Source organism: Paroedura picta, chromosome 8 (assembly GCF_049243985.1).
Source record: "Paroedura picta isolate Pp20150507F chromosome 8, Ppicta_v3.0, whole genome shotgun sequence".
NCBI lineage: Eukaryota > Metazoa > Chordata > Lepidosauria > Squamata > Gekkonidae > Paroedura > Paroedura picta.
The window spans coordinates 93,831,180-93,843,680 of NC_135376.1; the positions used below are offsets into that span (position 1 = coordinate 93,831,180).

The 12,501-nt window shown below is 48.2% G+C and overlaps 1 protein-coding gene across 1 annotated transcript in view; it reads right to left on the minus strand.

Moving 5' to 3' along the window:
- Window positions 1-7,715: 7,715 nt before the first annotated feature.
- The window catches only part of TSPAN14 (tetraspanin 14), a 56,230-nt gene continuing 51,444 nt past the window's right edge, over window positions 7,716-12,501 (minus strand). The window contains exon 9 of the mRNA XM_077350824.1: window positions 7,716-10,093. Coding sequence (XP_077206939.1) covers window positions 10,022-10,093 — 72 coding nt within the window. The 3' untranslated portion in view covers window positions 7,716-10,021. The remainder of the gene's footprint in view (window positions 10,094-12,501) is intronic.

Here is a 12,501-nt window from a genome sequence, read left to right on the forward strand (position 1 = left end):
TGTTGTATCGAGGGGGGTTCTTAATGACATTTTGATATACAGCAAGGACGAGAAGGAACACGCAGCATTGATCCGCGAGGTCCTAAAGTGCTTCCGGGATAACAAAGTGTTTGCGAAAATGTCTGAATGCGAGTTTCATAAAAACCAAATTGAATACCTTGGCTACCGAGTCTCAACAAGGGGAATACAAATGGAAACCACCAAAGTGAGAGATCTACCCGCCACCCGCAAATCCTAAGTCATTCTTAGGATTCTCCAATTTCTATAGCAATTTTTACCCCTCTACTCACAAGTAGCCCTCCCACTCACTGATTTGTTAAAAACCAAAGGTAAAGGGGACCAAGAGAAGAGGCCATGACGTGCTGTTGGATTGGAATGATGCCTGCACAAAATCTTTTGAGGAGGATTGTTTGCCAAAGATTCGGTACTGGCATACCATGACCCAAACAAACTTTTTGTGGTCCAAGTCGATGCTTCTGACTCAGCAATGGGCAGAGTTTTGTTACAGAAGGGGGAGGGATGGCCAGCTCCAGCCATGTTCCTATTGTGAAAGTTCTCCCCTGAAGAGAAGAATTGGGCCATTTGGGAGGAGGCTGCAGCAGTTAAGACACCTCTTATTACTTGGTGGCATCTGTTGGAGGGAACCATAGAACAGTTCCAGGTTTGGACTGATCATAAGATCCTGGAGGTCCGTCATAAACCTTGCCAGTTGAATGCCAAGCAGATCAGATGGGCCGAGTTCTTCACCTAGTTCAACTTCAAACTGACTCACATCCTGGGCTGCTGCCCTCTCCCAAATGCATCAGAAGAACGGAAAAAAAGAAGGTCGGTGTAGACACCATCTTCAATTCCAAACATCTGTTTCAAATGGTGTTTCATCAGACTGGAGAGAGGTGAGTAGCGGGGTACCTCAGGGCTCGGTGCTCGGCCCGGTACTTTTTAACATATTTATTAATGATCTAGATGAGGGGGTGGAGGGACTACTCATCAAGTTTGCAGATGACACCAAATTGGGAGGACTGGCAAATACTCCGGAAGATAGAGACAGAGTTCAACGAGATCTGAACACAATGGGAAAATGGGAAAATGAGAACAAGATACAATTGAATAAAGATAAGTGTAAAGCTCTGCGTCTGGGTCAGAAAAATGAAAAACATGCCTACTGGATGGGGGATACGCTTCTAGGTAGCACTGTGTGTGAACGAGACCTTGGGGTACTTGTGGATTGTAAACTAAACATGAGCAGGCAGTGTGATGCAGCGATAAAAAAGGCGAAAGCCATTTTGGGCTGTATCAACAGGGGCATCACATCAAAATCACAAGATGTCATAGTCCCATTGTATACGGTACTGGTCAGACCACACCTGGAGTACTCTGTGCAGTTCTGGAGGCTTCACTTCAAGAAGGACGTCGATAAAATTGAAAGGGTACAGAGGAGAGCGACGAAGATGATCTGGGGCCTAGGGACCAAGCCCTATGAAGATAGGTTGAGTGACTTGGGAATGTTCAGCCTGGAGAAAAGGAGGTTGAGAGGGGACATGATAGCCCTCTTTAAGTATTTGAAAAGTTGTCACTTGGAGGAGGGCAGGATGCTGTTTCTGTTGGCTGCAGAGGAGAGGACACGCAGTAATGGGTTTAAACTACAAGTACAACGATATAAACTAGATATCAAGAAAGAGTAGTTCAGCAGTGGAATAGGCTGCCTAAGGAGGTGGTGAACTTCCCCTCACTGGCAGTCTTCAAGCAAAGGTTGGATACACACTTTTCTTGGATGCTTTAGGATGCTTTGGGCTTATCCTGGTTGAGCAGGGGGTTGGACTAGATGGTCTGTATAGACCCTTCCATGATTCTATGATTCTATGATTCTAACTAGAAGACTCGGGGGAAGCCCCCCAATCCCCGGAATGTCAGGGGAAAATCCTGATGAGTTCCACCAAGCCTTGCTTCAAACCAAGAACAGGACTCGATAAAACGTTCTTTGTCTGAACATAGAGGGTGGGGGGGTTATGGTACAAGGATAATTTATTTTTGTTCCCTCCACTCTTAGGGGAAAGGTCCTTGAGATTTGCCATGACAGTAAAACGGTGGGGCATTTTGTGTTTCTAAAAACGTGGGGGCTGCTCTGGAGACAATTTTGGTGGCTCAGGGTGAGGCAGGATGTAGAAGATTATGTAAAAGGGTGCCCCATCTGTTACTTCCAAGCAGGGAGTAGGGAAACCTACCGACTCCTGAAACCTTTGGAGGTTCCATCCTGACCCTGGGAAGCCATTTCTATGGATTTCATTATCGATATTCCTCCTAGTTTGGGTAAAACAGTAATCTGGGTGGTAGTAGACCTGTTCTCCAAGCAGGCTCACTACATCCCCTGCACTGCTCTGCACTGCGCAGAAATTGGTGGAAATGTTCATGCAACATGTGGTTAGATTGCACTCCTTCCCAAACAAGGTGATAGCGATCACGGAAGCCAGTTCATTGTCAAGTTCTGGGGGGCACTGATGGAACTGGCAGGGGTCTTCCGGGCCCTGAGTATGGCTTACCACCTGCCTACAAATGGCCCAACTGAACAGGTGACACAGGTTTTAGAGCAGTACGTGTGTTGTTTCCTAAATTACCGCCAGGATGACTGGGTGTCATTGCTCCCCCCTGGCTGAGTATGCTCATAATAATGCCCCCATGGCAGCACCAGGTTGTTTCCCTTTGAGGTAATGTACGGCTAGTTACCGCCCGCCAGTTACTGCCCAATCTCGCATCTTGTGTTTCTGGGAAAGGTGATAGAGCGGGTTGCGGCAGACCAGCTTCTAGCATTTTTGGAGGAAACTTCGGCCCTTGACACATACCAATCTGGCTTCCGACCTGGCCACGGGTGCAGACCCCGCTAGTCGCCCTGATGGATGATATCCAGCGCCAGCTGGACCAAGGTGGTTCTGCCATACTCATGCTCTTAGATCTGTCAGCCACATTTGATGTGGTTGACAATGAGATATTGCACACTGCCTCGCCAGAACCGGAATAAGGGGGACTGTGCTACAATGGCTGGTCTCCTTTCTCCGGAACCAGACACAGAGGGTTGCAGTGGGGGATGAGTTATCGGAACCCTGCGAGCTCCCATATGGGGTTCCGCAGGGGCGATACTCTCCCCCCACTTTTCAATATCTATATGTGCCCTCTTGCCCAGCTGGTCTGGGGCTATGGGCTGGGATGTTACCAATATGTGGATGACACCCAGCTCTACTTCCTAATGGCCAGCCGGCTGGACACCCCCCTAATTACATTTGCCAGCTGTTTGGAAGCAGTGGCTGATGGCTCAGGCAGAGTCACCTGAAACTCAACCCCTCCAAGATGGAGGTTCTGTGGCTGGGTAGAATAGGGCCGGATCAGGAAGTGCGCCTCCCATGCCTGGATTAATACCTGCACCAATAACCAGTTTTTCATGTCAGCCTCCTATACCCGGCTCCCCCCGCCTGACAAGTGATCCCTACTCCTGCCCCGGTGATTGTGGGGGATGAAACACACTATGAACTACAGGAAGTGCTGGATTCCCGAGTCCAAAGGAAACGGTTGGAGTACTTGGTGGCATGGAAGGGCTTCCCAGACTGATAATGAATGGGTAGGTGCGGAGGGATGTCCACGTCCCTGTCCTCATAAAGTGTTTTCAGTGTGCCTTTCCTCCAAACCCTGCCCCAAGTCTCTCAACTAGGTTTGTGCGATTTGGCTGCTTCGACGGCCGTTCCCTCCGGGCGCAGCCAGCACCGCACCACGAGGGGGGGAGGGCGGTGCCGGTGGCAGCGTCGACAGCGGTTGCAACGCAGGCGCTGAACTCCGCGCCTGCGTGGTTGCGCCCACCATTGCGCCGGTGGCAGCACCGCCCTCCCCCCCCCATGGCGGGCCCTGGCTGCACCCGGAGGGAACGGCCGCCAAAGCGGCCGAATCGCACAAGCCTACTCTCAACCTGGGAGGGGGGTAAAAGGAGGCACTGAAAGGGACAGAGTGTCATGGACCTCTGGTCCCTGCCCTGACCTTTGCATTTTATAATCTGGTTGCTTCCTTGCTCCCCACTTGTTCCCTGTCTGCGTGCTTATGCACGTTATGGACTTTGAGTTCTAACCACACAATAAAGACTATTAAAACTTCACCATGAAGCCTGAGAGTGAGGTCTGCGCTGTGAATTTGGCTGGGTCTTAACCCTGGCAGTGGACAGCCCCAAATCCTGAGCGTCAGCCCCCAACTGCATCGTGCCCAAGGGTAGCGCGGGTCATGTTGCAGCAGCAGTTGAGGCTGGAGCAGCAGTCAGGGCGGCGGTGGCAAACAAATTTATTGTGGCTGAAACAGGAAGCTATTGGGTGGTTCCCTGACTCGGGCCTGGAGGTGACGCTACCAGTGAGGCGGGCCTCTTCTGCACCACAGCCTCATCTCAAGCTGTAGGACTGAGTGTGCCCTCACCATTCAAACTCTGCCCAGGTCGGAACGGTGGTGTCGATCCTGGGGTTGGTGCTTAGATGCCCACCTCTACACATGGGATGTCTCCTGTGCCTGCTGCTATCCCCGCATATACTGGGAGGGAGTAGGAGAAGCTTTCCTCCTGAGCAGGCACCTCCACTGCCATCCCAGAGGCGAGGATGGACTGCTGGGAGATGTACAGACCAAAGAGTTCTAGCATTGAATTTTGGCCATTTGAAATTCTTGGTTATAAATTAGGCACCTCAGGTCCTCAGCGTACACATGGATCTCCAACTCCTGGCCAGCCCTCAATGGTGGGTAGGATGGTTCAAGGTCTTCCATGGCTCCCAACCAGAGCTCCAGGTAGGGCCCCCCCCCCAGGTTAGGTCCAGGTGCTCCGTCCTGTGGGGTCATTCCACTGAGTATCGAAGTCCATCAGGATCCGTTTGTCCACTCTGACTGGGTGGTCCAGAGCCAACTCTCCTGCCCCAGGTCTGCAGTCCTGGCCACCACTCCGCTGAATGCTGGGATTTCTGACAACTCCCCATCAGATCCCCACTCCTCACCTTCTATTGTAGCGAGGAAGTGTGGGAGTTCCATCCCTGGTCACTCAATCGAGATGCCCACTTGGGGCCATCACCGTGCCCCCTCCGCTTGGGCCATCTGCTCTGAGCATATTCCCAGCAGTTCTTTCTACCAGGTGGCATCGCTTGGTTCCTCCGTCTTTGGGCGCTGTCATGCCCCCGCTGCCACCTCCCATCTCAAAGAGCAACTTCAGATCTGCAGATTCTCCTTCGTTGCCTCCCTTGGGTGGGATGGTAGGCCCTATGTCCACTCCTGTCACCGCTGCCATGCTTGGGAGGTGTACAATTTTCAGAGGGCAAGCATGGAGTTTCCGGTTTCTGTCAAACTGTAACAGCTTGAGGATTCTGATGCGGGGAAGAGACCCTCTCTCAGATGAAATCCCAACACGACTCCATGGAGTGTCAAGGAAAAAGCAGTCTTTATTGAGAGTATCCACAAAGCAGAGCAGAACATGCAGAGATAGGAACAGGAACTATTATATAGTATTATATAGGGTCTGGCGGTTCAGGCGGGAACAGTGGTTCTCATAGGGGAGGCCTTTGATCTTTTAGGTGCAAACTCTTGAGACATCCAGTCTCCTTCCCCGAATGGAGATGGTTCTCAGTTGGCTGCTTTGTCACTACTCTGTGAACCAAGGACACTGATAGATAAGACCGAGTTCCTAGTGGGGGGGAATCGGCATATATGTTAACTTGTTGTAAATTGCAGATGAAAGGGAACCAAGAGTGCGGAGTTGAAGCAGGGGGTTGGGCTGACCCAATTAAGCCCTAAGCCAACCTTCCAGGGCCACCCTGGAGATGGAATATAAAACTCTGAGCCAGCCACGTTCCCTCAAGCTTAACCACCTCAGGGACCTGTCATGAGGGCAAATGGGCGGCAAGCAGTACTGCACACCTGGAAGGAAAACAGATGACTCTTTCCCAGGCAGAACAGAACAGGGACTCACGATGGAACATCCTGGATAGGCTCTTTGAAGGCCAGGCACGCATGCCAAGGAACCATTATTTTTGCAACCAAAGTTGTTGTCTGGGAGGAGACACATGAGGCAGGAAGTTGAGAGACTTATCCACATAATTCCTTAAGAGCTACTCCCTGCGTATTTCCCATTCATCACAATAAGATGTTCAAGAGAAACTATCCGGTGATCATCCCCTAGTAGGACTTGACAATAAGCTGAAAGCAAGCTTCTATATGAACAGTTCATAAGACCACAAGAGAAGCCACTTTGGGTCAAGCCAGTGGCCCATCCAGTCACACAGTGGCCAAAACCAGGGGCAATCAGGAGGTCCACCAGCTGAGCCAAAACTCCAGAATCCCTCCCACTGTTGCCTACCATGCACCAAAAATACAGCGCATCACTGCCCTGGGCAGTGATCTAGCTTTACCTTGTGGCTGATGGCCTGCGCTAATAGAACAGTAGCCCTGGCTCCACTGCTAAATCCACAGGACTACTTGATATTCATCAGGCAATAAGTTTGCTGGCTGGCTCACTGTTCCAGCCCACCACTGCTGCTTTTCAAGACTGGGATATGCAGGTTAGCATTTTTAAGACTCCTGCATCCTCCCCACATACTCCCTGCTTCCAAACCACATGTCATGATAAGGAACGCTGAGTTTTTGTTGATGTGAGATCATTCCTTGCGGGAATCTGAAGATTCAGACATAGAAATTAAAACATTAGGAAGGCAAAGGACAATAATTTGTTAGTGGAGCTCTGTCCCCCCTGCCCCCCCCCAACGGCTGCTTTAACAGAGACTACAGAGAAGCACACGGCAGAGACCCATCCCTGCATTCTGAGGTTTTCTTTCCCACTGTCTCCAAGATGGCCCACTGGACTGCCATGCAGGTTCAACAGGCTAAAGTGGATTGTCCTCTTCCTTCCTGCAGAAAGTATCTTGCACCCTACAGCACAGCTTTCCTCTGAGTCATTGAATCTCCAAGGACTCGATGTCAGCATATCTCATTTAGTTAACTCCCCAAAGGCCTGCTATTAGCCATCTTCATGTATTTGACAGGCTGTCATACAGCGGATGGAAGGAACTTGCTTTCCGTTGCCCCAGGTCAGACCAGATCCAATGGGCTGAAGTTAAATGAAAAGAATTTTTGCCTGAACATCAGGAAGACTTTTGTGACAGTTAGAGCCATTCCCTCATTGGAACAGGAGGGAACTCAGGAGGCAGCGGGTTCTTTGGAGGTTTAAGTAAAGCTCAGTGGCCATCTATCTGACAGCCATGCTGATTCTATGAATTCAGGCAGATAGTGGGAAGAGATAAACCACTGCTTGGCTCTTGTGGCCCTTTCCTACATGCTCAGGAATTTCCTTTCCTACATGCGACTAATGCCAATCGCCAGTTTGTGGTCAGGAAGAAATTTTCTACCTGGCCAGATTGGCCCAGGGATCCTCGATGTTTTTGGTCTTCCTGTGAGCACAGAGCAGGGGTTTAACGGAGGAATGTGGGTCGGGGGGGGGGGGGGGGGAGGGAGCTATGAATTTCTTGCATTGTCCAAGAGGTTGGACTACAGGACTCTGGGGGTTTCTTTAAGCTTTGTGTTTCCTCAAAGGCTTAAATATCTAGCTAAAGGCAGCATTTTTCCTAGTTGGGTGCCAGAGACATCCTATTTTAGAATGGAGAGAAATCACACTAACATTGCAACAACAACAACAACAAAAGAAGAGAGTGGAGAGAGAGAGAGAAGAGGTTTCGCTGCTGATTATTTTCCATGCAGTAAAAAAAACACACAAACAAACAAATTCAGGTTTACAAAAATATAGAGCTTACGATGTGTATTAGACAACGGAGAGAGAGCTGCCTGCCATTCCTGAGGGGGAAAAATGGTGATTAGTAGTAAGACATTTGGGTGCGATGAAGCTAAAGTTCAGCCTTCTTAAGGCCTGTGGAGTTGCAGGAGAAAGTCAACCCAGTCCTTCCCACTCTCCCATCCTGACTGGAAGAGGGAGCACTCAGCAGGAGCTGTATCCTGCCTTCTGTATTTTTAAAAAGAGGGATGGCAGTTGCATACGCGAGTCCTAGAGATCCCTGAAATACTAGGGGTGTGCGCTTCGGCTCAGTTCACCTGCCTCGGCAATCACCGTGGCCTGACATAGCCAGTGCCGTGGCACAGAGGGGGGGCAGGGGCGGAGGCAGTGCACCAGCCAGCAGTCCTCCTCTCCATGCCGTGGCGCTGGCCTCCTTTGCACTACTTTGGGCTTCAGCGATCGCCAAGGAGGCCAAACCACGCCAAAGTTCACAACCCTAAGTCAACGCTCCCTGTTGTCTGAAATTATGCTCTACCGTGGCAGTTCACTGGAGCGCCTGAAGGGGGAGCCTGTGGCAACCCATCACAAGGCTCCGGGTGATTCGGTTGGGATAAGCTAAAAAGTATTCAAGTCAACGCCGATTCAGAATGTTTCTGATATGGCTTAGTTGATTCAGCTGAATCCGAACCAGTGAAGGTCGGTTCGGGTGATTTGGATTCAGCCTGAAGTGATTCCGGCCAAATCTGAAACGGATTGGATTTTTTCCCCGTGCACATGTCTCAATTAAACGGCAGGAATGGGCCAATTCCCTTGATCCACACGGTCATGTTCTGCTCAAAGTGAAACACAATGAGCCCACCCCACCCCCACCCCGGCATCTACCACTGAAAGAAGCTGCAAACTCTGTTCTGATACAGACCAGGATAAGGAGAGTGATTTTCGGAAAGACATTGAGCAGAAAAAAAAAAGATTAGCCATACTATTAAGTGTGTGTATATTTTTTAAGAGTCCCAGAAAAGAGGGAACACATCCTAGAATCACACCAAACTCTGAAATACATCGAATAGCTTGCGTATATCTAGGAAACTCTGGACTCATCCCCCCACCCCAAGATCAGTTTTGGCTGATTAGACTAAGATGCCGTTTAAAACAAAAAACAATCATGTTTAGGAGCAAGCAGCAAGGGCCAAGCACAGAAGCTGGGGCTTCCAGGCCTCTAAGAAACTAATGCTACGTAAAACAATGTTAGCAAAACGGTAAAGTCAACACTTTTTCCTTACTCAGCTGACTATAAATAGTGACATTTTACACACAAAAAAAATCTTTTTAAAAAAAGAAGAAAAACATGACACGAGAATCCAGTCCTGACCTTCACAAAAAGGACTCCGGTCTGATGCTACTGAACAAAACGCACTTGATTCTGTACAATTTTGTAAAGGAAAAAGATTTTCAATACGGTACGAATCCTGCGAAACAAAATTCTCCAGTGTTCTCCTTTCCGAAATTTAGTGCCTGAAAACGGAAACTTTTTTACAGATGGCTCAAACAAGAGAAAATCCCTTCGTTCTGCACTGCGGAGGCTTAAGGCCGCCACCCAACTTTCCGAAATCTGTACACACATACGGCTTCAAAATTTTCTCTTAAGAACAAGGCCTGCGCTGTACACTTCATCCACAGGCACAATAAATCCCTGAACAAAAAGTTTTCAATAGTTCTTAAAGGCATCCATGTAAGTACCCCCCCCCCCGCCCGCCAACCCTACCCCCCTACCCCACCCTCCTTAGGAAAAGGTCATTTGGCATCATGGGACTTCTTTTGCATTAATCGGCATTTGGAATGTAAACAATCCTGCAAATGCTCTTAACCCAGACAGGCATCCTTATGGCAGTAACAGCTACGAGGGAGGAATCGGCAGCAGTTCCCATTTCTATCAGTTCTAACACTTCAAATCCCAGAACGAAGGTTTGAAGGCAAGCTAAGTCTTCTTCCTTCAGGAGATCAGAGTCGTAAAAACAAAACAAAAATATTCCAGGGGGTGGCTGAGAACAGGAAGAGGTTCTTTCCCCTCTCTGGGTTTCAGCTAAGCCAGATGGCCTCCGGCTACGTGTCTTAAAATGAAATACTATGGCTTCGAAGCTCTGGGCCAGCCTTTTCTAGGCTCTCCGGTTTTGTCCCTCTCTGCTGTCGTTGTGAGGCAAGCAAACACGGATTGGTCTTTGCAGAGGATCCCTGATGGCGTCTTCAGAAATGGTAGCCGGCCTTGACAACTTCAATGTCTGAAATCAGCGTCCTGGCCAGGAAGATCCCAAAGATCTAACAAAAACAAAGAGAAAGCACCCTTGAAATGCTTTTCTAGCTGGCAGCTGTTCTTGGAAATGATTAAAAAAGACAGGCAAAGCAAGAGAGCATAATTTCATCTCTACATATAGACTGAAAACACATCATCTGCGACAATATGATTCTAGGAATTGTTTCCCCACTTGCTGTGCAATCCTGGACAGAGTTACAGCCTCTCTCATCCCACTGAAGCAATTAAAGGGAGGTAGCACTGCTTCAGATTGACTATGTGCAGATTGACTATGTGCTCTGCAGCCAAAGATGGAAAAGTTCTATCCAGTCAATAAAAACAAGACCAGGAGCTGATTGTGGTTCAGATCATGAGCTTCTTGTTGCAAAATTTAGGCTTAAATTGAAGAAAGTAGGGAAAAGCACTAGGCCACTCAGGTATGAACTAAATCATATCCCCGACGAATACACAGTAGAGGTGACAAATAGATTTAAGGAATTAGATCTGATAGACAGAGTGCCTGAAGAACTATGGACGGAGGTTCGCAACATTGTACAAGAGGTAGCAACTAAAACCATCCCAAAGAAAAAGAAATGCAAGAAATCAAAATGGCTGTCTGAGGAAGCTTTACAAATAGCTAAGGAGAGAAGGGAAGTGAAAGGCAAGGGAGAAAGAGAAAGATACACCCAACTGAATGCAGAATTCCAGAGAAAAGCTAGAAGAGATAAGAATGTCTTCTTAAATGAACAGTGCAAACAAATAGAAGAAAACAATAGAATGGGGAGGACCAGAGATCTTTTCAAGAAAATTGGAGATATGAAGAGAACGTTTCATGCAAAGTTGGGTATGATAAGGGACCAAAATGGTAGGGACCTCACAGAAGCAGAAGAGATTAAACAAAGGTGGCAAAATTATACAGAACAACTATACAAGAGCGAGCTTAACATCCCTGATGACCACAGTGGGGTAGTTACTGACCTGGAGCCAGACATCCTGGAATATGAAGTCAAATGGGCCTTAGGAAGTCTGAGCAACAATAAAGCTAGTGGTGGTGACAGCATTCCAGTTGAACTATTCAAAATCTTAGAGGACGATGCAGTAAAAGTGCTACACTCAATATGCCAGCAAATTTGGAAAACTCAACAATGGCCACAGGATTGGAAAAGGTCAGTTTACATTCCAATCCCAAAGAAGGGCAATGCCAAAGAATGTTCAAACTACCGCACCATTGCACTAATTTCTCATGCTAGCAAAGTTATGCTCAAAATCCTACAAGCTAGGTTCCAGCAATATGTGGACCAAGAACTTCCAGAAGTACAGGCAGGATTTCGAAGAGGCAGAGGAACTAGAGATCAAATTGCCAACATACGCTGGATCATGGAGAAAGCTAGGGAGTACCAGAAGAACGTCTACTTCTGCTTCATTGACTATGCTAAAGCCTTTGATTGTGTGGAGCACAACAAATTGTGGCAAGTTCTTAAAGAGATGGGAATACCAGAGCATCTTATTTGTCTCTTGAGAAATTTATATGCAGGTCAAGAAGCAACAGTGAGAACTGAACATGGAATCAATGACTGGTTCAAAATTGAGAAAGGAGTTCGGCAAGGCTGTATACTGTCGCCTTGCCTATTTAACTTGTATGCAGAGCACATCATGAGAAATGCGGGATTAGAGGAGTCACAAATTGGGATCAAGATTGCAGGGAGAAATATCAACAACCTCAGATATGCAGATGATACCACTCTAATGGCAGAAAGTGAAGAGGAATTAAAGAGCCTGTTGATGCGGGTGAAGGAGGAGAGTGCAAAGGTTGGCTTGAAACTCAACATCAAGAAAACAAAGATCATGGCATCTGGCCCTCTCAATTCCTGGCAAATAGATGGGGAAGAAATGGAGATAGTGACAGATTTTATTTTCCTGGGCTCCAAGATCACTGCAGATGGGGACTGCAGCAAAGAAATTAAAAGACGCTTGCTCCTGGGGAGGAAAGCAATGGCAAATCTAGACAGCATCCTAAAAAGCAGAGACATCACCCTGCCAACAAAAGTGCGTTTAGTCAAGGCTATGGTCTTCCCAGTTGCAATGTATGGCTGCGAAAGTTGGACCATAAGGAAGGCCGAGCGTCAAAGAATTGAGGCTTTTGAACTCTGGTGCTGGAGAAGACTCTTGCGAGTCCCTTGGACTGCAAGGCGAACAAACCGGTCAGTCCTAGAGGAGATTAACCCTGACTGCTCTTTAGAAGGCCAGATCCTGAAGATGAAACTCAAATACTTTGGCCACCTCATGAGAAGGAAGGACTCCCTGGAGAAGAGCCTAATGCTGGGAGCGCTTGAGGGCAAAAGAAGAAGGGGACGACAGAGAATGAGGTGGCTGGATGGAGTCACTGAAGCAGTAGGTGCAAACTTAAATGGACTCCGGGGAATGGTAGAGGACA